At 46.1% G+C, this 25,790-nt stretch overlaps 1 protein-coding gene across 1 annotated transcript in view; it reads left to right on the top strand.

Annotated features, from left to right (window-relative positions):
* LOC127650043 (copine-4-like) overlaps positions 1-25,790 on the top strand; it is a 69,923-nt gene that overhangs the window by 4,199 nt on the left and 39,934 nt on the right. Inside the window, exons 2-3 of the mRNA XM_052135172.1 lie at positions 7,156-7,346; positions 8,904-9,083. Of these exons, the coding sequence (XP_051991132.1) occupies positions 7,176-7,346; positions 8,904-9,083 (351 nt within the window). The 5' untranslated portion in view covers positions 7,156-7,175. The remainder of the gene's footprint in view (positions 1-7,155; positions 7,347-8,903; positions 9,084-25,790) is intronic.

Genomic DNA, 25,790 nt, shown 5'->3' with positions numbered 1-25,790 from the left:
GCTACAAAACTTTCTTCCCTCTTTGTTAGGAGTTAGAAATTGTTAGGCAGTGCGCAGAACTTTCTTTCTTTATCTCTCTGCTCTGAAAGAGTATATTTATATATATAAAAAAAAAGAGAAAAAAAAGAGAGAATGACGGAGAAACAGAGCAAGCGATGCGTGTTTCCTTATCAACGTCTCATGACAGACAAGGACACGCATGAGTTTTGCTTTGTTTGTTTGGGGAAGAGCACGCGGCTCTCGCGTTGGGGCGGGCGGTGCGCGCATTGTGACCTTCTTTCGGTCGGGATGCTTCGGCTCGCCTAGCTTACTTCGAGAGCCAGCACCCGCACTTCATTCGTGGGGCTCTCGTATGGATCTGGCTGAGGAGCGAGAGACGGGTGCGTCCCTTTCGCTCGCTCTCTCCCCAGATCCGGCTGGTCCTTCTCGTGTTCTTGAAGGCGCTCGGCGCCTCTTCATTTCAGGAGGGGACCTCGATTCCCTTGGGTCTATAGAGTTCGAGTCACCCACATCAGAGCACTCAAAACAGGATACAAAATCCTCTGAGGAGTTACTCGATGTGGTGACTCGTGCTGTGGCCAGACTTCAATTAGACTGGCCACGTGACCAAGAAACCCCCAAACGCTCCAAATTAGAGGATAGATTTCTGTCTGATGGCCAAGGGAAGGGAACACCTCATCAGTTCCTTCCCTTCTTTGATGACCTCCACGATGAGCTTGCTCGTTCGTGGAGGAACCCTTATACCTTGCTCGTTCACGTGCCCTCGACATCGTTATATTCGACTATCGTGGGTGCTGAGGCGCGAGGTTATTCGAGGATGCCGCCGGTCGAAGAGACACTTGCGGGTTATCTCTCGCCGGGTTCGGCATCGTCCTTGAAAAAACCTGCTCTCCCCTCTAAGCCATGCAGGACTACCTCCATGCTAGTGGGGAGGGCTTATCAAGCGGCAGGTCAGGCTGGTGCTGCGCTGCACACCATGGCTGTGTTACAGGCGTACCAGGCCGACCTGCTAAAAGATCTGAGTGCAGGTGAAACTCTCGACGAAGAGGCCTTTTTAGAGCTTCGTCGAGCTACGGATTTGTCTCTCCACGCGACCAAGCAGTCAGCCCGTGCCATTGGCCGGTCTATGTCCGCTTTGGTCAGTACGGAGAGGCATTTATGGCTTAACCTGTCAGGCATCCGAGATAGGGACAGAGTTTTCCTAATCGATGCCCCGGTTTCGCCTTCTGGTCTCTTCGGAGACGCCATGAATACGGATATCTCCAGATTCCAGGAGGCGAAAAGCCATGAGGAAGCCTTTGGGCAGTTTCTTCCTCGCCGCAATCAGGGGGCGGGGCCGTCGGCCACTCAGTCTCGCCCCGCCTCTGCTAGGAGAGAGGCTCAAAAACAGAGCGTGGCGAGTCGTGCTCCCCCTCGTAGGGACTGGGGACAGGCTCGTCGCCCTCAGCAGCCGCCCAAGCAGGACCTCAGGGCTGTGATCTCTAAAAGAAAGAAGCCCTGACGTTCTTGTACCCAACCTTGTGAGGGTAGTTCCCTTCGGGACGGGGCGCGTGTATCATCCACTTCGGCCCTCCCGATACCCTCACGAAACCTCTTCACTCCCGCCGCCTTTGGTGTTTCGGGTGATAGAGGCTTCCAACAAAGAGTTGGGTGTACCGTTGCTTCCTGCCTTAGTCCAGGACACGGAACACTCAACACCCCCTCAACAGGAAGTGTTGAAATTAGTACCCATCTCAGAGAACCTGGCAGCGTGGAAACTTCTGCCAGGTATTTCTATGTGGGTTCTAAAGACAGTAGAAAAAGGCTACAGAATTCAATTCGCTCGCCGCCCTCCGCGTTTCAACGGCGTGGTTCCCACTACCGTAAGACCGGAGCAGGCATGTCTACTGTGGAAGGAACTGCAAAATCTCTTGGCAAAAAGGGGCCATAGAACATGTTCCCAGAGAAAGAGTCCGGCTATTACAGCAGATACTTCCTGGTTCCCAAGAAGGGTGGGGGGTTGCGTCCAATTCTAGATCTTCGAGGCTTGAACCGCTCAGTCAGGGTGTTCAAGTTCAAGATGCTAACTGTCAAGTCGGTCGTGTCTCAGATCCAACATCACGATTGGCTGGTCACGATCGATCTCATGGACGCATGGAATTCTGCCACAGCACAGGAAGTTCCTGAGGTTCGCTTTTGGGGACGAAGCCTTCCAGTATCGAGTTCTTCCGTTCGGCCTAGCCCTATCACCCCGCACATTCACGAAATGCATGGATGCAGCACTGGCTCCTTTGCGACTCCAGGGCATCCGCATTCTGAATTATTTAGACGACTGGCTGATACTAGCACAATCTCAAGAACTGGCAGTATAGCACAGGGATATCGTCTTGGCTCATCTAGGTTCTCTGGGTCTGAGACTCAACGTCCAGAAGAGCGTTCTTGCTCCAACCCAGGAAATTACCTATCTAGGGATTATATGGAACTCGTTCACGATGCGGGCACGGTTGTCTCCCGCTCGTGTCAGCTCCATCCTGAACTCCCTGAGCAATCTCAGGCTAGGTCAAAGTTGCACTGTTCTTCAGTATCAACGAATACTAGGTCTCATGGCGTCTGCGTCCACGGTTATTCCTTTGGGCCTTCTCCATATGAGACCGTTTCAGCTGTGGCTAAAAGCCAGGGATTTCATCCAAGGGCCAGTCCCCTAAGGCAAATAAGGGTTACGCGCCGAGCGCTCGTTCCCTTTCTATGTGGCTCAGACCCCGGTTCCTTACCTTGGGTCCCACTCTCGGTGCGTCATGTCGTCGCAGGATGCTAACGACAGACGCCTCCCTGATGGGTTGGGGTGCGATCTTAAGTGGTCGTCCAGCCCAAGGGGAATGGGAGGGTCATCAGCTCGATTGGCACATCAACTGCCTCGAGCTGATGGCGGTATTTCTGGCCCTGAAATACTTCCTCCAACATCTCAGAGGCTGCCATGTCCTTGTGCGTGGTGGACAACACAGCAGCAGTCTCCTACATAAACCGGTCAAGGAGGTCTACGCTCTCGCCACCTGCATTTGCTGGCACGTCGGATTCTCCTTTGGGCCCAGAGCAAGCTCCTGTCACTCAGGGCAATTTACATCCCTGGACGCCTAAATGTGGGAGCAGATTTGCTGTCCAGACAAAACATACCGAGGGGCGAGTGGAAACTCCACCCCGAGGTAGTACAACAAATTTGGGAGAGATTTTACAGAGCAGAAGTGGACCTCTTCAGCCTCTCAAGAGACTGCGCAATGTCCCTCTACTTCTCTCTGAGTCACCCAGCCCCCTGGGTCTGGACGCGATGGCGCATACATGGCCCAGAATGTGTCTGTATGCTTTTCCCCCGGTTTCTCTGCTCCCGGGAGTCTTAGCCAGAGTTCACCAGCAAGGGTCTTGCCTCTTACTGATAGCGCCTCACTGGCCGAACAGGATTTGGTTCTCAGACATTTTATCTCTCCTCGACGGCTCGCCTTGGGCGATTCCGGACAGGAGGGACCTTCTGTCTCAGGCACAGGGGACGATATTTCATCCCCGGCCCGAATTGTGGAAACTTCATGTTTGGCCCCTGAAGGGTACCAACTGAGGAACACAGGGCTGTCACCTGAAGTTATCGAGACCATTCTTAGTGCTAGGGCTCCCTCCACCAGAAGAATCTACACCAATAAATGGGGTGTCTTCGAAAGGTGGTGCAGTTTACATGGTGCAGATCCAGTTCACTGCCAAATTGTTTCAGTTCTGGACTTTCTGCAGGAAAAACTGTCAGCAGGCATATGTCCCGCTACTCTCAGGGTTTATGTGGCCGCCATTTCAGCTTGCCACGCCTTGATGGACGGGGCGCCTTTGGGGAGGCACCCTCTTCTCGCTCACTTCATTCGTGGAGCCAGGCGACTGAGGCCCCCTGTTAGGACCAGAACTCCCTCATGGGACTTAGCAATAGTCCTGGAGGGTCTGGCCGAAACCCCCTTTGAACCTCTAGAGTCAGCGTCTGATAGACTTCTGACTCTCAAGCTGGTTTTTCTTGTGGCGATTACCTCTCTTAAGAGAATCGGGGATCTACAGGCTCTGTCTGTTTTGCCGGCCTGTTTAGAGTTTGCCCCAGGTATGGCCAAAGCTATCCTGCATCCTCATCCTGACTACCTTCCTAAGGTGCCTTTTTCGACACTACACCCTGTCACTCTGGAAGCCTTCTGCTCCACGCCGTTTTTAACGCCGGAGCAGGAAAGTCTTCACGGACTCTGCCCAGTCCGTGCCCTTCAAACTTATGTCCACCGCACTAGCCAGTGGCGTAAGTCTGGGCAATTGTTTGTCTGCTTTGGGGGCCGCAACAGGGGAACAGCCGCTACCAAGCAGACTATGTCACATTGGGTGAGGGATGCAATTGCCCTGGCCTATGAGGCACGCGGTCAAGCTTCGCCAGTAGGTGTCAGGGCTCACTCCACCAGAGGGGTCGCCGCCTCTAAAGCCTTGGCTAGAGGGGTCCCTCTGCAGCAGGTTTGTGATGCGGCAGGCTGGTCCTCTCCGCACACATTCATCAGATTTTATAGTTTGGATGTTCATGCTACTCCGGGCTCTTACGTCCTTGAGTCGACATCCCAAGCTCATGCCTGAACGGGTTTGTGACGCGGCAGGCTGGTCCTCTCCACGCACATTCTTCGTTTTTTATGGCAGTATTCATGATGCGGCAGGCTGGTCCTTTCCGCACACGTTCATCAGTCTTCATGGGTTAGATGTTTCTGCTACTCCGGATTCTTACATCCTTGAGTCGACATCCCAAACTCATGCCTGAGCAAGTTTGTGACGTGGCAGGCTGGTCCTCTCCACGCACATTCTTCAGTTTTTATGACAGGCTCATGCCTGAACAAGTTTGTGATGCGGCAGGCTGGTCCTCTCCGCACACATTCATCAGATTCTATAGTTTGGATGTTCATACTACTCCGGGCTCCTATGCCCTTGAGTCGACATCTCAGCTCATGACTGAACAAGTTTATGATGCGGCAGGCTGGTCCTCTCCGCTCACATTCATCAGTTTTTATGACAAGTTTGTGTTGCGATAGGGTTCTCTTTGCACACATTCATCGAACTTTATGGGTTAGATGCTTTGCTACTCCGGACTCTTATGTCCTTGAGTCGACATCTCAGCTCATGCCTGAACAAGTTTGTGATGCGGCAGGCTGATCCTCTCCGCACACATAAATCAAAAATGAATGGCTTGGATGTTTATGCTACTCCGGGCTCCTATGCCCTTGAGCCGACATCTCAAGCTCATGTCTGAGACCTCTCGTGTTTTTGTGAGTACACTGCACAACCGTAGGGGTCCGGACAGCCCCAAGTGCGGCGGCGTGGGTATTGCGTTCCCCTAGCGCTTAGCAGCGCAACATTGTAGTGAAGCCTTTTGTAAAGGGAACGTCTCGGGTTACATGTGTAACCCTTGTTCCCTGAAAAAGGCGGAACGAGATGTTGCGCTGCTTTGCCGCACTGGGACGTCCCAGGACTGCTCTTCAGAAAAGGTATCTGTCGACACACTGGTGACGCCTCTATTTTATAGCCTGGCCACAGGTGCGTCTAATGATCTTCACCAGCCGAGGCTATAAATTCAGGTCAATGTTCATTGACGTGTTTGACACAAATTCACAGCTGCTCACAATGCAAGATTGTTCCCCTAGCGCTTAGCAGCGCAACATCTCGTTCCGCCTTTTTCAATGAACAAGGGTTACACATGTAACCCGAGACGTTTTCTACGATTATATGTCAGGAATTGTGAAAAAATGAGTTTAAATGTATTTGGCTAAGGTGGATATAAACTTCTGACTTCAACTGTGTGTGTGTATATATATATATATATATATATATATATATATATATATATATATATATATATATATATATATATATATATATATATTTATAAAGTTTTCCGATAAATATATCTAAACAAGAAAAATGTATTTGAGAAGTAGAATGCCATAGGATCAGGGGCGTAACTACAGGGAGGGCAGCACACACTAGGGACCTGGGTGAGAAGGGGCCTGCTACGGTCAAACAAAAGGAACCATAAAAATGTATATCAAAAATGAAATACATATGCATGAACAAACATACACTCATACACATGCCAGTGTCTATCTAGTGCATGAATACATCAATCATGAGGAGAATGTTGTGCCAGTAGCGCTGAAAATATCTGGGTCAGATTCCTTCTAAAATATTATAAAAGGGTTTCATTGTTAAACATTTTGCCCTTAGCAATAAATGTAAGCTTTTCCATAGCCAAACAATGAGATAATTCCTGTATCAAGTCCTATAAGGTCTTTGTGGGGTATATGTTAAAACAAGACAAACTACTTGCAAATGGAGTTAAAATAATCAAATTAGTTTCCCTTTGAATCATTTAAAAAAAAGAAATCAGATTTCTCTGACAACACATGCCATTTTTCTTTTCAAGTAAATTTGTCTGTTTTTAACAATGTTTAAATATTTTTACTGGAAAACAAGACAAAATACTCTATTAGAAAATTATTATTATTATTATCATCATCATATCAGTGTAAACATGTTCACCTTGAATGTACTCACTGAACACGCACATACTGGCATTAATGGAGCCTTGGCACAGACTGTGATGATGCGTTTCCACCTTATTTAGTGGCATAAATCTATAAAACTTTTTTATATTTGCAAGTTTTTAAATGTTTTGTGTAAATTTACGTATAACATTGTACTTTTTAAAACACGTTACAGATGCAATGAGATTTCCAAGACAGCTGCTGAGAGAGGAACTGTAAATTTGCCATCGTCTCTCTTCTGAATTTCATAATCCATCTCTTTCTACATTTTTCTTTATTTGGAAAGTTGTGGTTACGTAATAGTAGTTCTTTTATTTTTATGTTGGAGCAGATGTGTGAGTTGTAGTCTCCCATTCACTATAATTAACCACTGTCAAAGTTTGCACTGCAATCGTTTATTTCTGCATTCCAAAACCCAGAAGTGTGAAAAGGGTCCACTGTGTTTGAGTGTAGACTAGAATATAACAGTACAGCATTTGACCTACGACTTTTTGAAATGAACATGGAGACTTTGGAATAAAATGACATGGAACCGTAAACAGCGTCATGCAGCACTAACATTGAACTAAACTTATTGTCTTTTCCATCACAGTTTGAACGCAGGAAAGCAAAATGAGCAACATCTATGAGTCAGCAGCCACCACACTGGGCCTCTTCAACAGCCCATGTCTAGCAAAAGTGGAGCTCCGTGTGGCCTGCAAAGGAATATCTGACAGGGATGCTCTGTCCAAGCCTGATCCCTGTGTAGTCCTCAAGATGCAGTCCCATGGACAGTGGTTTGAGGTATGTTCAAGTCCCTACTGGGCTTAAGCTCTTGTTTAGTTATTTTGTGTTGTAGGTTTTGTATTTTCCAACAAAGGCAGAATGACATATTTCATAAAGGAGTATTGTATTTTCACCACCAAACATTAAATGACAGTCAGAAACATTGGCCTAGTCTAGAGCTGTGGTTCAAAATCAGGTCAAGTAACTGTTTGCATTCAGCACTGCCAATGTAAACTCGGGTATGTTGGTTTTTAATGATGAGATCAGAAACAAATCAGAAATTAGAAATAAAACATGGAAAAAAATATGACTTGTATTATATTTGTAGTATATTCAATTTCCAAAGTCACAAGGCACTCCACATACCCCTGGTGGTACACATACCACACTTTTTTCCTTCACTTTTTAAACAGCTTTGCATGTACTGAATATTTCAATATTATGGTATTATGTATATGTTTCCATGTGAACAGTTTTAAAAAAATCTTTTAATCATAATGATTGCACAAACACTAATCTGGACTAAAGAGAAGTGACTAAAGAAGCGAGTGCTTCTAAAGGTGACTTATAGTTTATCAGATAGTGGAACTGGTTCTTTAAAGTTTAATCTTGTGATGTGTGTGTGAATGGCTGTTATAGGCTTATAGGGTTCTGAGGCTGCACTCTATACTGTGATGTGAAAGCAATGTAAAACAGCTCCATCAGATCAGATAAAAAGTCTAACAGTCATTCTGTCTTGTGCCTCACTAATAAAACTAAAGAAGGTGAGGAGGTGCAGTGCTGCAGTAATTCAAGTGCTGCAGTAGCTCAGGGGTTTGAAATGGCCTGTTAGCTTTTGCTAGTTGTCTGTGAAGAGGATTCAGTTTCAGAAAATAGCTGTTTCTGACATATGTTTTTTTTTTCTTTTTTCTACTTGGCACAGTTAAGCATGCAATCCATAATTAATGAGGCTGTGGCATTTGAATCCCATCTGGCAGTGCTAAAGCTAAAAGTAATGTCTAAAAAAATAAAACAAAGACAGACGATAGATGGATAGATGGATAGATGGAAAGATAGATAGATAGATAGATAGACAGACAGACAGACAGACAGACAGACAGACAGACAGACAGACAGACAGACAGATAGATAGATAGATAGATAGATAGATAGATAGATAGATAGATAGATGTGAGCAAATGTGCTTAATTTTCCTAAAAATAATGTTGCAGTGCATCTTTCTAATGGTCTTAAATCTAGGCTTCATTCTGATTATGTAAGATATATACAGTATACACAGTATTGTGCACAAGTCTTCGACACTTTTTTGAAAAATGTTGCATAGTGAGGATTTCTCTGTTCTGGTAAGGGTCAGTGTCATTGATTTGGGATGTGACTGAATATGAACTAAATCAGTTCAGGATGTGAACTGGATTGAGGAAAATCCTTTTCATCATCCAAACAATCAGCCTGCAATTGGGATAGAATTTGTATTGATCCCAGAGGGGGAAATTTGTAAAGAGCTTTAAATTTGCCTCAACTGAATATGGTAAATTAAATCAAAACCGATGTTTACCATGTTCTGATTGGTTTCAGGTGGACCGGACAGAGGTGATTCGCAGCAGCATCAGTCCCGTCTTTTCCAAAGTCTTCACTGTGGACTACTATTTTGAAGAAGTGCAGCGGCTCCGTTTTGAGCTGCATGACATCAGCAGCAACCATAATGGACTCAAAGAGGCTGACTTTCTGGGTGCCATGGAGTGCACGCTCGGACAGGTGATTGTACTGAAAAGCAGCAGAGTGCAAATTTAGCAGAGATGTAGTAGGGAAGATGAAAGCGTGTGTATGGATTGAGTACATGAGAAAGTGGATGATCTCATGAGAGGCATTGTGTGTATTCAAAAGGGTAGCAAAGTGCTCGAGAGAGCAGCAAGGTGCCTGGTGGGCAGAAGGACTATTAGGCCTACTCAAAACTCTTTTAATCTAGTCTAAAATAAAACAAGATTACAATTAACATTATATAGTTAAAGGAACATAAGAGGGTAAAGAGGATTTGAGGGAAGTAGAGCACAAGAACAAAATGGAGGTGGATGCTGAGACATCTTTTCACTGTAAACAACACTGATGTGCTATAAATTTTGAACAATGCATTATACATATATACAATATACATAATTTAAATTTGCATTATTAGTGTTCACCACTTATTTTTGTAAACAAGTGTATATGATGTGATTTGAAAATACAATTATTTTTGTGAGTTGAACAAACTCAAGTCAGTGTTGGAGGAGCTACAGTACTATGAAATTGTAGCTTTCTAAAATTCAAGTAGCTAAACCAGCTACACCCATGCTAACCAAAAATGACTTAGCTACACTACAAACTACTAAAAGTAACTAAAGTGGAGCAAAAGGAATAACTTTTAAACAATATAACAATCAGAAGATACTATGTAATTTTGCAATCAGAACAGTTTTTATCTGGTAAAAAAATAAAATAAATTTCTATGAGGCTGACCAAGTGACAAACAGCAGAAATTAACTAAATATTTCGCTCCAGAAATTGATTTATTTGCTCAAGTGAATTGGTGAACTGATTCATTTACATCAAAATTAATCTGCCTTCCCAACATGACATTTTGGTGAATCAGTGAATCGTTTATTTTTGCTGTTGGAGCAAATGGTTTAGCAAAAAAATATTTGCTGCCCTTATAAAACACATACATCACCAAGATATCTATTTGATGTGTGTTTACATCTGGAAGATGTGTTTTTCAGATTGTTTGCTCATCTGCAATATGCCTGTAGCAAATCCCTTAGTTGTTATGGAATGAGGAAAGAGGAGATGGCGTACTTCGTTCCAAAATAGTCTTTTTAAAAAATATAATCCCAATTTGGAATGCCCAATTCCCACTAATTAGTAGGTCCTCATGGTGGCACGGTTACTCACCTCAGTCCGGGTGGCGGAGGACAAGTCTCAGTTGCCATCAATACACGCATCTTATGACGTGGCTCGCTGTGCATGACACCACGGAGACTCACAGCACGTGGAGGCTCATGCTACTCTCCGCGATCCATGCACAAACTTACCACATGCCCCATTGAGAGTGAGAACCTAATTGCAACCACGAGGAGGTAACCCCTTGTAACTCTACCCTCCCTAACAACCGGGCCAGTTTGGTTGCTTAGGAGACCTGGATATAGTCACACAGCATGCCCTGGATTTGAATTCGCAACTCCAGTGGTGGTAGTGAGCATCAATACTCGATGAGCTACCTAGGCCCACCCAAAATACAGTCTTAATTCACACAAACCATTTTCTTTTCAGCAGAATGCTTCCAAACGCACACACACACTGTTGAAAGCTCAGCTCTCTCTCTCGTCTGCCACCGTCTCCTCCCCTTTTATCTCCGTGTCACAGCTCACTGGGAATGCAAACAGGTGTTAGTACAGGTGTGAATCCTTAACCACTCAGCTTTCCTAGACCTCACTCTCCACAGATCGACACTCGATCACACCCCCACCTCCACACACACCCACCACCTGAGTCAGGCAGGGGAACTGTCTAGCCTGCAACCAAATCCCCCCCATTCCGAGAAAGAAAATTGGCCGCAACCATCTGTGCCCCTGGCCTGTGGACCACCTCGATTTTAAAGGGCTGAAGTGCAAGATACCAGCGAATGATCCACGCATTGGTATCCTTCATGCGTTGGAGCCACTGGAGCATGGTGTGATCCGAACAGATGGTGATGGCCCTCCCAAGCAGGTAGTACCGCAATAGCTGCTGTTTTATAAATTTTGGGATGCACTTGTCCATGACCCAAATGGAAACCCAGATACCCGTCCACCCGTCCAATTGCACACTTCCTCAGATTCACTGCCCATCTCAGCGAACTCAGGATGGCCTTCAGATTCTGGCTATGTTGCTGGCAATTATTAATATAAATAATAATATCATCCTGGTAGGCAGTGGCATATGCAGCATGCGGGTGGTGAACTTTGTCCATGAGTCGCTGAAACGTCTCCGGGGCACCAAACAAACAGAACTTAAGGGTAACGAACTGGTTATTTTTTATTATAATTTTTTCTGGGGACATGGGAGTCAATGGGATTTACCAATATCCCTTAGTTAAATCCAGTGTGGAATAAAAATGAGCCTCACCTAACCGATCGAGCAGTTTGTCAACGTGAGGCATTGGGTATGCGTCAAACTTAGAGACTGCGTTAACTTTTCTAAAGTCCACACAAAACCAGACCATCCTGTCAGACTTCGGTACCAAAACCACCAGGCTGGCCCAGTCACTGTGGGACTCCTCGATCACAACCATATCGAGCATGGACGTGAGTTCCCCTGGACCACTTATTTCTCATGTTCCAGTAACCAAAATGGGTTGGGACATACAACCACTCCTGGAGTCATCTCAAGGAGGTTTGTACGACCGGGAAGAGATGAAAACATGTCAGAAAACTACTTTTGCAACCTGGCAACCTAATTGACTTGGAACAGTGAGAGGTGGTCTCACAGGGAACTGGGGTTGTTTCCCTTACGTGAAGCTGATGTTGACATCTCAGGCCCCACATCCATCACCAGGTATCGTTCCTGAATGTGTCCCAGTCCCCCGCAGTGCCAGCACACCAGCCCAGATCTCCACACCTATGGCCCCAGATTTACCAAACTGGCGGGGAGAGGGAACAGAAACAAAGGGGTTCGGAGCAATAGAAACCTCGGGTCCGGGGAGCCAGCTTCAGGAGAATGACCCCTCATCGCCAGGGTAGGGATAGGAACAGTATGGGATGGGGAAGGGGAAGAGAGAGAAACAGAATCATCATCTCCTGGAAACTCCCTGGATCCACTCCGCCACTCCCTTCAGCAGACATTTGGCGAAGTGCTCCACCACCATCAGGTTGATAACTCCAACAGCACCACTGTCCTCAGCCAGAAACCACCTCCAATAAGCATCACGGAGCTATCGGTTGAAGGCAAACGGAGTGCCGAACTCACCAAATGGTCAACCCATTGCAGGATGGCTTGTTTCAGGTCTGAGTAATACAGCAGATTCGCGACAGGTAGCTGTTGTTCTGCAAGCTGATCCTCCCCCAACAACTGGTCTGGACTGCCCACTGTACTCGGAACCACCCTGACCCTGACACAGCAGGCGGTGTTGGGGTCGCTGTTGGAGTAAAGTTCATACTAAGAACAGGTAGTGCAACCAAATTAAGCACCGACTTAGTTACAAACTAACTAGTAGTTACTACAAACTATTAACTTCTAGTTAGTTTGTAACTTGAGTCAGTGCTTAATTTGGTTGCACCACCTGTTCTTAAGGAAAGATTTAACTAGAAGGTTGTAAGCTCTCTGTAAAGTTATCCATAATATATTTACCTGTATTGATCCAATATACAGCCTTCAAATTTGTACACAGAAGTATTAAAAAGCCATGAACTTCAATTTGATCTTGATACAGTTGATGTTCAAACCTTGTTTGCTCACATAACTCTCAGCTGTAATAAATGATATCCCCATTAATATACGAAATGTAATAAAAGTAGATTTGATAAATAGTATATTTGCCCTGTGTAAATAATATATATAGGAACTGTATCTAAAATGGTTTAATACTAATACAACAGACATTTATTCATTTCAATATCCTATATACTGTATATTTTGTATGTGTTGAACCTTGATGCTGGGCGACACACCCTGAAAACTGTTTCATGCTAAAGAGCAGCTTAAAAGTTTTTTTTTCTCTCTCGTAAATGTAAACGAGTGTAAATGTCAACATCATACTATATGTCGACATGGTTGATGACTATCACGCAAAACACGAGCTCATTGATGTCATAAAATATCATTCTCATTTATATGTAGGGTTACATCCTACCTAAGTTTAATGGTGCAACACTCAAATATTTAGTAGTGCGTAAATTGTGCTTAGTGCCCATTTACGTCACAACTAGGTTAAGTTGAAACTCACGTAAAGCTGGTGCAACTGGCCCCTGGACCACAGATCGCTTGACCAGCACCGATGCTGTTGCATATGTCGAGTGTTTTTAAACTCACTGCTGAGTTATGCGCAGAGGGGGCTCAGTTGTTTACAGCCACGATTTTATCAAAATAATTTGGAAGGTCAGATAAAAGTGATTGGCTGGCCTCATCGAATCACTAACTTACATTAAATAAAGACATTACATTGTACCGGGAGTTTCTGAGAAGTGGTGGTACGCAAGAAAAACGGCCGTTACTCTGTAGACACAATTAGAGAAGTGCAGATACTGCGTGCTAAAAAAAGCCATTTTGAAAATAGGCGAACGACTCGGTTACTAACGTAACCTCGGTTCCCTGGGAGGAGGGAACGAGTATTGCGTAAGTAGCTTACGCTATGGGAAAACTCAGTTTCTCGAGAAATATTGAAGTCTTTATGTAAAACGCATTGCAGCTGCACAGCAGACAGCAATGAGCGAGGCAGCTCGGTCATTGGCTGTGCTGCGGCAACTTGCTCGAACCAATGACGGGGCGACTCTGAACGTGCGACCAATGAGCGCGCTTCACGCCCGCGGGCTCAGAGCCCGCCAAGATTGGCGTGGCTAAGGCTATATATTAGGCGCCCCGTCATGAGAGTTCTTTAGGTTTGTTACGACCCCTCTCAGATTTAACTAGGGCTAGAGGAGCAACATTAAAGAAACATGGCAAAACTGTGGAAATAACAGTATGTGGCAAGAAACTATGAGCGAACACCAACTGTCAAAAAAAAAAAGATATTTATTATACAAAAGGAAAAAGATAACCTATTAGTAGTAAAAGAATATACAACAATGTGGAGGCTAAAAGCCACAAACAAAATGAGCAATGTTACAATAAAGAAAACAAAAACAAATAATGAATAAATAAAAAAAAAAACACTAAGCAAAATTTACCCAAAAAGAAAAAGGGGACTCAAGTGACGCCAAACGAAAGAAAGAAAGAAAAGAAAACAATTCTAACTCATTTCAAACCTCTTACCTGGCTAAAGAAAAGGAAAGGAAAGAACTGTTTCTTCAGCGCCAAGCGCCATATTCTTCCCTACCCTAACTAACACAAACAAACATACAATGGGTGGCGTTCACCTCTTACCTGGGGTGTCTATGCACAATGGAAGTCGTACGACATCTTCCCTATCCCCATTCCTTGAAGCAAAGGTAAACAAAGAGCGCAAGCTCTACACAGGTCGGTAAACAAACGCCATCCAAGAGTTAATCGAACAAAGTAATAAACCAAGAATTAACAAACACAAACTAGTATAAGCAAATAACAAATCAAACGAGTCCCAAACGAAAACAAATCACAATGACAGCAAAACCGGAAACAAAACGGGACTCCCCTCCACTCTTCTCCAGCGGCATTTTAACTGGCAGCGAGAACGTTACGGACAGCGGATAGGTCGACGTCACATCCCTCAACGATGACTGACAGTCTCCCGAGCCAATCCACGAACGAGGAAGGTCGACCTAAGAGATCGATGGAAAGAGAGACAGAGAAAAAAAACAGGAAAACAAACAAACTCCCACAAAAATACCTACGTACGTAACACTCCCACACTTAAGAACAAACTCGTTTGTGAACAAAACACAACAGACGCTAAGCTCTCGAAAGAGCGTCAGCCAACACATTTTCTGACCCCTTCTTATGTCGGATATCCAGGTTGTAGTTCTGGGCGATAAGAGCCCAACGCATCAACCGTTGGTTGTGATTACACATTCGAGTCAAGAACACGAGCGGATTATGATCTGTATACACCACAATCGGAAGACTACTAGAACCGAGATACACCTCAAAGTGTTGTAGTGAAAGTAACAAAGCAAGAGCTTCTTTTTTGATCGTTGAATAATTAAGCTGATGTCTGTTAAACTTCCGAGAATAATAACTAATAGGATGGTCGATGCCATTGGCATCCTCTTGAATAAGAACCCCCCCCAGCACCCACGGCGCTTGCATCAACCTCCAATTTAAAATGCTGGGCACAATTAGGTGCCATTAAGACAGGAGCATTGCACATCAGGGTTTTAACTGAATCGAAAGCATATTGACTCTCAACTGACCACTCATAAGCATTAGATGGACTAAGCAGTGAAGTAAGGGGACTCACAACGGTCGAGAAATTCTTGCAGAAACCACGATAGTAGCCTGCCATTCCCAGGAACCTCCGCAACTCTCTACGGGTAGTAGGGATTGGAAATTCAGCTATGGCAGTCACTTTGGCTTCCACTGGTCACACTTGGCCTTGACCAACCTCCTTACCTAGGTAGGTAACAGTTGCTTTGCCAAATTCACATTTTGCTAAGTTAAGTGTCAAATTTGCTTTAGCGAGTCGCGCGAACACTGTTCTCAACAGGTTAATGTGTTCTGACCTACTTAGTGAATACAACACCAGATCGTCAAGATACGCATTGCAATCTGGCACACCATGTAGGACGATGTTAACGAGACGTTGAAAAGTTGCTGGGGCATTTCGAAGCCCGAAAGCCATCGACGTGAACTGGAGGAAATTGTCTGGAGTTACGAATGCTGAGATTTCTGAAGCTTTTGAGGTAAGTGGCACCTGCCAATAACCTTTTAGCATATCGAGTTTGGTAACGAAACGTGCAGAACCGATATTATCGATACAATCTTCCATTCTAGGTAACGGATAACTATCTGGCACAGTCACCGCATTCACCTTACGATAATCTGTGCAAAATCTAACTGTGCCGTCAGATTTGGGGACAAGTAGACATGGAGAACTCCACGGACTGTAACTGGACTTGGCCAGACCATTATCCAACAGATACTCCACCTCTTTACTCATTACAGACCTTTTCATTGTGTTTACACGGTAAGCATGTTGCTTGATAGGACGAGCTCCGTTCACATCAATATCATGTTTCAGAACATTTGTTTGTGTAGGAACATCACCAAACAGGCATTTAAAATCAGAAAGTACTTTCACAATATCTATTCTCTGATTCACAGTCAAATGACTAACATGCGAATGGAGAGCTCTTAAAATCTCAGAATTTTCCAACCTTACACCCTGCTGAAAAGCATGGCGAAGCACCACACCATCCGAGTCTACCTCCGAGATATCAGGAGATGACTTCCGATCCACGGCCATCGCGACAGAAGAAACAGCGGGCCCTGCCGTCTGTCCTGCGACGCTCGCCGTTGACGACTCTCTAGTATGGTAAGCTTTCAACATGTTTAGATGGCACACACGGGTCTTTCGTTTCCGATCAGGTGTACGCAACATATAATCAGTCTCACTCATTCTCTTTTCCACAACATAGGGACCAAAGAAACGAGCAGATAGCGATGATCCTGGAACAGGTAACAACACAAGCACTTTGTCTCCAGGTTGAAAAGATCGCGCCACTGAGTGTTTATCGTATGTACTCTTCATACCTTTCTGAGCACCTGCAAGACATTCTCGGGCCAGTGACCAAGCAGCATGAAGACGATCTCGAAACTGACTTACATAATCTAATATGCTGAGGGTTGTATTCGAGTTAGGTGCTAAAACACATTCCTTAAGAACCCTCAATGGACCTCTAACTTGGTGTCCGAACACAAGTTCGGCTGGGCTAAAACCAAGGGATTCTTGAATGGTCTCCCGAACAGCAAACAACACCAAGGGAACTCCCTCATCCCAATCGTTGGCAGTATCCTGACAATATTTCTTAAGCATTGACTTAAGAGTTTGGTGGAAACGTTCAAGTGCGCCCTGGCTCTGCGGATGATATGCACTTGAGACGCTATGGGAAATTGCTAATGACTCAAGCACTTGCTTAAAAAGTTTAGATAGAAAATTCGTACCTTGATCAGTTTGCACTACCTTCGGTAGACCGAATGTGGAAAAGAATTTCACCAACGCCTTGCTGACTACAGGTGCAGTGATTTTCCTCAAAGGAATCGCCTCTGGAAACCTGGTATTCACACACATAAGAGTTAACAGAAACTGATTGCCAGTCTTAGTCTTAGGTAAGGGACCGACACAGTCAACCATCACATGTTCAAACGGTTCTCCGATCGCTGGTATAGGAATCAAAGGAGCAAGTGGTATGCTCTGATTTGGCTTCCCAACAATCTGACAAGTGTGACAGGTACGACAGTATTGAACAACATCTTTCTTTAATCCTGGCCAAAAGAAATGACTAAAAATTCTGTTATATGTCTTGGTAACTCCTAAATGACCAGCAAGCTGGTGATCATGAGCTAGAAACAAGACGTGTTGTAGGTAAGGAAACGGAACCACAATTTGATAAACAACATTCCAATCTAAGTTCTCGTCAACATGAGAACACCACTTCCTCATCAATAGATCCTTATCAATGAAGTAAGCAAATTTTCTGTCCTTACCGACATCCACAGATACAGCAGCCTTAAAAGTGTTAACGAGTGTTTTATCCTCCTTTTGTGCAGTAATAATTTTCTCACGAGACACAGGTAACTTCAGTAACTCTGCATCAGACTCAACTACACCTTTGTCTCCTGTCTCTGAACTATTTTTCCTTTTCTGGTTCACATCCGATAATGTGTCCCCAGTCAAAAGTGGAAACATGAACGAGCTAGACAGATCCACTACATCACCCACTCTGCATGACTGAGCGCGTGTGACAGCGCAAGCTGGAAAAACTTCAGGGTAAGTTTCAGCTAATCCTTCTAACTCACAGGACACATTTGGTTCTTCAATGACTTCAATCACAGACATTACCTTCCCACCTGCCAAGTCATTTCCTAGGATAAAATCAACACCCTTCACAGGAAGTGAAGGACAAACAGCGACTCTAACAAAACCAGTGCACAATTCACTCTGTAAGTGCACTTGGTGCAGTGGAAATTTCATACAACCCATCTCAATTCCCTGCACAATTACACTGGAACCACAGAAAGTATCACCAGACAGCTGTATTTTATCTGCCAAAATAAACGATTGCATCGCACCAGTGTCTCGGAGTATCCCTATTTCTTTCTGATCTTCTGTTTTTCCAGACAAAGATACTAACCCTTTCGACACGAAAGGCCGATAACTCTCATCAACTCTATCCTCAGTATTCACTTTAACTGCAGTTTTAACAGTTTGCACAAACCCCATGCCCTTCAACTGAGACTGTGGCTTGCGTTTCAGTATCAAACAATCAGCAATCACATGTCCTTTCTTGTGACAATAGAAACATTCACGCTGCTCTTTATCACGAGATGAACTAAATCTTGCATGTGATGTTTTAGACTGTGAGCTATTGAACTCCAACTTTGCAAAATGTGTAGAAGAAAATACATTCCTGTGCGTTAACACAAACTCATCTGTGAGTACAGCGGCGTGTGACAGAGTAGTTACCTTCTGTTCATTAAGATATACTACAGTGCGATCAGATAAGCATCCTTTAAACTCCTCTAGTAACGGCAATTCTCTTAAAGCATCAAAATCACTCGCTTTACTGGCAGTACACCATTTGTCAAACAACACTCCTTTCTCCCTAGCAAATTCCGTGAATGTTTGCGTAGGACTCATTTTGTGTTTTCTAAAACGTTGCCTATAAGCTTCCGGAACCAACTCATAAGCTCGCAAAATAGCGGTCTTCACAGACTCATATTTCAGACTCTCTTCCAATGACAACGTAGCACAAATTTCTTGCGCTTTACCAAATAATCTACATTGCAAGAGCACAGACCAAACCTCCTTAGGCCAATGAAAAGAAGTTGCAATGCCTTCGAAAGCACTCAAATAAGAATCAACTTCTGTCTCTCTAAATTGAGGAACGAGTGCAATGTGTTTACTCACGTCAAAGGTATCTGGGCTTGAACCAACACGCGGCGCAGGAGAAAAAACTGAAGCGGTGTTCAGCTGTACAGCTGAGTTAGCAGTAATTCTGGATGCCTCCAGCTCAAGCTGCCTCAGTTTCACCTGCTTCTCTGCTTCGATTTCCAATCTGCGTACCTCCAGCTGCAAGTTCAGGTTAGCTTGGCGCGCCTGGGCTTTCTCTTGCGCTTCATAGCGCAAACGGGCAAGACGGACTTTCAGTCGCGGACTTTCCCGTGAATCAACAGAGCTGGGTGAGAACAGCTCAAACGGTGGTAAGCCGGCCTTGGCTTCGGCCTCCGCCTCCGCGTCAGCAACAGCTCCGCCACTCTGCTTGTCCTTCTCCCCATGACGGATTTGCGCCAGAACCACATCATCCCCATTAACCTCTCTGCCTGCATCAACATCCCTCACGTTTGACATAGGCAACACCTGCAACTCATTCAACTGGCAGACCAAAATTCGTTTTATTTCTTTCGTAAGAGACTGTTTACTCACCACAATCTGGAAATGGTCTGCGATCTGCACAGATTAAGCTGCTCTACAGATGGACTAACAACAAAATCTTGCAAGTTAAACATTTCCATAATGAATAACAATCCGATGAGCACAACACTACCACACTGCACGAGTGATTCCCATACTGTCACAACACCACAAACCGCGCAATGTCACTCTCTTGCCACCACTACCATGTCCACAAAATGACCATCTTCATTTATTTTTCCAGGCTCTTTTTATATATATATATAATAACAATAATCTTTCATTATTATTAGTATCCCGGACAAGCCCCCATTTAATGTTACGACCCCTCTCAGATTTAACTAGGGCTAGAGGAGCAACATTAAAGAAACATGGCAAAACTGTGGAAATAACAGTATGTGGCAAGAAACTATGAGCGAACACCAACCGTCAAAAACAAAAAGATATTTATTATACAAAAGGAAAAAGATAACCTATTAGTAGTAAAAGAATATACAACAATCTGGAGGCTAAAAGCCACACACAAAATGAGCAATGTTACAATAAAGAAAACAAAAACAAATAATGAATAAATAAAAAAAAACACTAAGCAAAATTTACCCAAAAAGAAAAAGGGGACTCAAGTGACGCCAAACGAAAGAAAGAAAGAAAAGAAAACAATTCTAACTCATTTCAAACCTCTTACCTGGCTAAAGAAAAGGAAAGGAAAGAACTGTTTCTTCAGCGCCAAGCGCCATATTCTTCCCTACCCTAACTAACACAAACAAACATACAATGGGTGGCGTTCACCTCTTACCTGGGGTGTCTATACACAGCTTTTATCTAGATGTTGCACAATGGAAGTCGTACGACATCTTCCCTATCCCCATTCCTTGAAGCAAAGGTAAACAAAGAGCGCGAGCTTTACACAGGTCGGTAAACAAACGCCATCCAAAGTTAATCGAACAAAGTAATAAACCAAGAATTAACAAACACAAACTAGTATAAGCAAATAACAAATCAAACGAGTCCCAAACGAAAACAAATCACAATGACAGCAAAACCGGAAACAAAACGGGACTCCCCTCCACTCTTCTCCAGCGGCATTTTAACTGGCAGCGAGAACGTTACGGACAGCGGATAGGTCGACGTCACATCCCTCAACGATGACTGACAGTCTCCCGAGCCAATCCACGAACGAGGAAGGGCGACCTAAGAGATCGATGGAAAGAGAGAGAGAGAAAAAAAAAACAGGAAAACAAACAAACTCCCACAAAAATACCTACGTACGTAACAAGGTTCAATCGACTGAAGCGACTGACCAAGCACAAGCACGGCAGCTTACACAATACTCGTTCCCTCCTCTCAGGGAACCGAGGTTACGTTAGTAACCGAGTCGTTCCCTCTCGAGAGGACTCTCCTATTGCGTAAGTAGCTTACGCTATGGGAACACCATGCAAAACACCGTGTGTGCTGACTTCACTCTATAAAGCCAGAGGCAGATGCCTGAGCCTTAAAGCAAAGTGATTATTCAACGAGCTGGCCAACGGTGAGCTATATAATGGGATAATACAGAGCGCCTTTGCCCCAAGGTGGCCCATGGTGGGGCGCTCATTGTAAAAACACAAGCACATATCTTATGTACTGATTTTTCTATTTACTGATATGCATAAAAAACCAGTCAGAGTCAGTCAGAGACAGACCTTATAAGGGAGGAGATAATGCTCAGCATATACGTACTCCAGTCCATACTACAGTCAGGCTGATAGAATGTTGTAATGCAATGAGGGGACCTGTAGGTTATAAAACCTGATAAATGTCGAAGGCGAGGCCCAGCCTGCTGCCGCACAAATATCCTCAATGGGTATCCCACTCGACCACGCCCACGAGGAGGCCATGCTCCTCGTAGAGTGAGCTCTGACGCCTAAGGGGCATTGAAGGCCCTTGGCTTCATAAGCCAGCGCTATAGCATCTACTATCCAGCGCGATATTCTTTGCTTTGAAACTGCAAGACCTTTAGTGCGGCCGCCAAAGCATACGAATAATTGTTCCGTCTGTCTGAACGAGGCAGAACATTCCAAATATACTCTGAGCGCCCTGACCGGGCACAGTAAATTAGCGTCACTTTGTCTGCTGGAGACGATAGCGCTGCCAGAGATATCACCTGTACTCTGAAGGGTGTGGAGAGCACTTTAGGAATATACCCGTGCTTTGGCCTAAGGACAACTCTGCAGTCGTTAGGTCCAAATTCCAAGCAAGCAGCGCTTGATGACAGCGCGTGCAGGTCGCCCACTCTCTTGACTGAGGCGAGTGCCAGCAAGAGCGCAGTTTTGAGCGAGAGCTGTTTAAGGTGCACGGTTCGGAGAGGCTCAAACGGGGCACTCTTGAGTGCGTCCAGGACCGTGGCCTGGTCCCAGATCGGTACCGAGGGGGGGCGAGGAGGGTTCATCCTCTTAGCGCCTCTTAGGAAACGAATGATTAGGTCGTTTTTCCCTAATGAGCGTTCTTTATCAGGATTGTGTGACGCTGCTATGGCAGCCACATAGACTTTGAGCGTGGAGGGTGTGCGGCCCGCCTCCAGCAGCTCTTGCAAAAAGGCGAGGACACTTGGTATCTCGCACGATTTGGGGTTCAAGCTCTTGGTATCACACAGTCATTGAACACTTTCCACTTTTGGGCATATAAGCGCCTCGTAGAGGGCGCTCACGCCTCAGTGATGGTTCTCAACACTCCGCTGGGGAGGTTCTCTGGAACCCGTTGAGGGGCCATGCATGAAGGGCCCACAGATCGGGGCGGGGATGAAGAATCATCCCGTTGGCCTGCCTGAGGAGGTCCAGCCTCAACGGAATCGGCCATGGGGCAGATTGCATCATCTGCATTAGTTCTGGAAACCACGTCTGGTTCTTCCAGAGTGGGGCTACCAGGAGCACTGCACATTTCACCTCCCTGATCCGACTGATGACCTGAGGTAGCATCGCGATCGGGGAAAAGCATACAAGGGGCTGCTCGGCCAGACTTGGGTGAGCTGTCCGTGCTCTTTGAGAAGAAAAGAGGGCAGTGCGCATTTTCCCTGGAGGCAAAGAGGTCGACCTCTGCCTCGCCAAAGGTTTGCCATAACCACTGAACCGTCAGGGGGTGGAGAGACCATTCTCCTGGGAGAACTTTGTCTCTGGACAGCATGTCCGCTCCCTGGTTCAGGACGCCTGACACATGCGCTGCTCTCAGCGTGCGCAGGTTGTGCTGTGACCATAAGATGAGCTCCCTGGCCATAGAGTGCAGGGAGCTCGACCTGAGTCCACCCTGGCGATTTATATACGATACTACCGTCATGTTGTCCGTTCGGACCAGGACGTGTTCGTTTTTCAGGTACGGAAGCAGGGCTCTGAGAGCCAAGGCGACTGCTTTCATTTCCAGACAGTTTATATGTAGGCGCTTTTCCGGGTTTGACCAAAAACCGGAGACAGGCCTGCCCTCGTAAAGGGCCCCCATCCTATTTTGGAGGCATCTGTCGTGATAATTTTTCTCCGTGTGTTCACGCCCAGACTCACGCCGGTTTGATACCAGTCGACGGCCTTCCAGGGCGTCAGGGCTTTTATACAGCCGTGATTCGCTCTGATTAAAAAGTGGCCCGAGCGCCACGCGTGAGTGGGGACACGGCTCTTGAGCCAGTGTTGGAGAGGACACATGTGCAACAATCCTAGCTGGAGTACAGCTGATGCCGAGGCCATGAGACCGAGCATCCTTTGAAATCGTTTGACGGGGGCGCGCGCGCCCACTCTGAATGATGTTGCAAGGCGCCGAATAGCGAGCGCGTGCTCTGATGAGAGGCGCGCCGTCATCTGCACTGAGTCTAGCACTATTCCCAGAAAAGAGATATTCTGGCTGGGGGATAGCACGCTCTTTGCAAAATTAATTCTTAGACCCAGGCATTCTAGATGGCTGATGATCCAAGATCTGTGCGTCGTTAACTGACTCTCTGATTGTGCTAGGATTAGCCAATCGTCGAGGTAATTCAGTATTCGCACTCCCCGCTGTCTCAGGGGGGAAAGTGCTGCATCCATACATTTCGTGAATGTACGGGGCCAATGATAGTCCGAATGGTAGTACTGTGTACTGGTATGACTGTCCCTCGAAAGTGAATCTCAGAAATGGCCTGTGATGAGGCGCTATCGGAATGTGAAAGTAAGCGTCTTTCAAATCCACTGATAGAAACCAATCCCGGGCTAACTTGCGCGAGGATATGTTTGGTCGCTAACATTCTGAACGAGCTGAATCATTAAAGCTTTGTTCAGATGTCTGAGATCTAGGATGGGGCGGAGGCCACCGTCCTTTTTCCGGACGAGAAAGTAGCGGCTGTAAAAACCCGCCTTGCTCATAGAGGGAGGAACAGATTCTATAGCGCCCTTCTCTATCAGTTTGAGCACCTAGGTGCGTAGAACATGTGAAACATCTTTCCTCACTTTCGTCTCGACCACCGCTGAAAAGCGGGGTGGTCTGTGAGCGAATTGAAGCGAGTAACCGTGTTTTATTATGTTCAAAACCCATTTCAGCATGTCGGGGATTTTTTCCCAGGCTTTTGCTTGCACAGATATTGGCTGAATGCTGGCTGGGGGCGTGTCGCAGTGACGTATGGGCCCTGCCGGCGAATTGCCTTGTGCTAACACTGAGCTTACAGGCGCAGGAGCGCACTGAGAAGCTTTGTTGAGTGCCGAGCTATCTCCGTAATGCTCGCAGCATGAGCTGGAGAAATGTTTGAAACTTTATTGATAGTGTTTACGGGTGGGGGTGCATACATTGTAATAGGCACGCGCGGCACTTTCATAAAGCTTCCCGTTCTTAGCGGGGAGTTTCTTGGCTCGCGCGTCGCATCTGTGAAGCTCGCGGCATGAGCCAGAGAACTGTTTGAAACTGTATGGGCAGCGCTTATGGGTGGGGGTGCATATACCGTAGTAGGCACGCGCGCCATTTTCATAAAGCCTCCTGCTCGCGGCGGGGGGTTTGTGGGCATGCATACAGTGTTTGTGTGTAGGGGTGCATGCATGACAGCAGGCATGCGTGCTACCTTTATAGTATTTCCCGCTTTTACTGGGGAAGTGTTTATAACTGTGGGAACAATGCTTGTGTGTAGTGGTGCATACATGACAATAGGCACACGATCCACATTTATGGGGCGTCCAGCTTGAGCTGGGGAAGTATTCGGCACTGTTTGGACAGTATTGATATGTGGGAATGCGCACTTTAGTGTGGACACGTGACCCCTTAGTGACACAGGCAGAAAATGACTCTTTTTGTGATTTCTGTGTGTTGCCGTTAAAACGGCGTTTGATTGCAGGTGAGCGAGTTCTGTGACTGGCCCATTGACTGCTGTACAGACATTTCCAGCCGCCTGTAAGGGGACTGGGTAATGCCTTGCAGGAACCACTCGTCCAGCCGGCTGCGGGCGGGTTCTTCCGGATAAGACCAGTTGAGCCCAAGGTCTTCCACGGCTTTGGACAGGATGCGGACGATCTCTGAGTCCATGCTGGTGCCCGTGCTCGTGTCCGCTAATGTCGACGGCGCGGGGTCGAAGGCCGAGCCCGGCCAGTCGTCGGATGCAGCGTCAATGGAAAGGCTGTCATCCTTTTCACCGTCGTCCCCTGAAGTGCCGAACGAGACGAGACCCACCACTCTGGAGGGGTGCTGGTCTGCCTGCGTGAATTGAACTGGCGGCAGGGATTCCTCGGGTGGTGGTGAAGCACGCTCTGGCGGCCTCCGTGAGCGGCGCTTTTTCTTGCGCAGCTCGAACAGAGGGGATGGCAGCACGGTGGTAGCAGGCTCGTTCGCGGTGAAGGCGGCAAAGCGAGCGTGCAGCTCGGTGAGGCCCAGGGAGTCACATTCGGGGCATCCGCCTCGTGTGAGAGCAGCTTCTGCGTGGTCAGGTCCCAGGCAGCGAGCGCAGAAAATGTGACGGTCCCCGTCAGGAAGAGGGCCTCTGCAGGAGGCGCAGGTCGAAGGCATTTGAAACAACGCCTCAAATTTGCTCTTTTACTAAATGACAAAAAAGCATCGCAGAGGCGAACACTTGCAAAGTAGCTTAGTAAAAGGATATCAAGGTGATGCGCGCCGGATGGCGTAGCAGAAGGCTTTGAAGGTGGCTGAAGGCGCCGGCGTCCTCGTAGCAGTCCTGCTGTAGGCTTGTCGACGGCGGGCGAAAACACTCCAATAAT

The sequence above is a fragment of the Xyrauchen texanus genome, chromosome 10 (assembly GCF_025860055.1).
Source record: "Xyrauchen texanus isolate HMW12.3.18 chromosome 10, RBS_HiC_50CHRs, whole genome shotgun sequence".
Classification (NCBI taxonomy): Eukaryota; Metazoa; Chordata; class Actinopteri; order Cypriniformes; family Catostomidae; genus Xyrauchen; species Xyrauchen texanus.
This window is presented reverse-complemented; position numbering and strand designations above follow the sequence as displayed.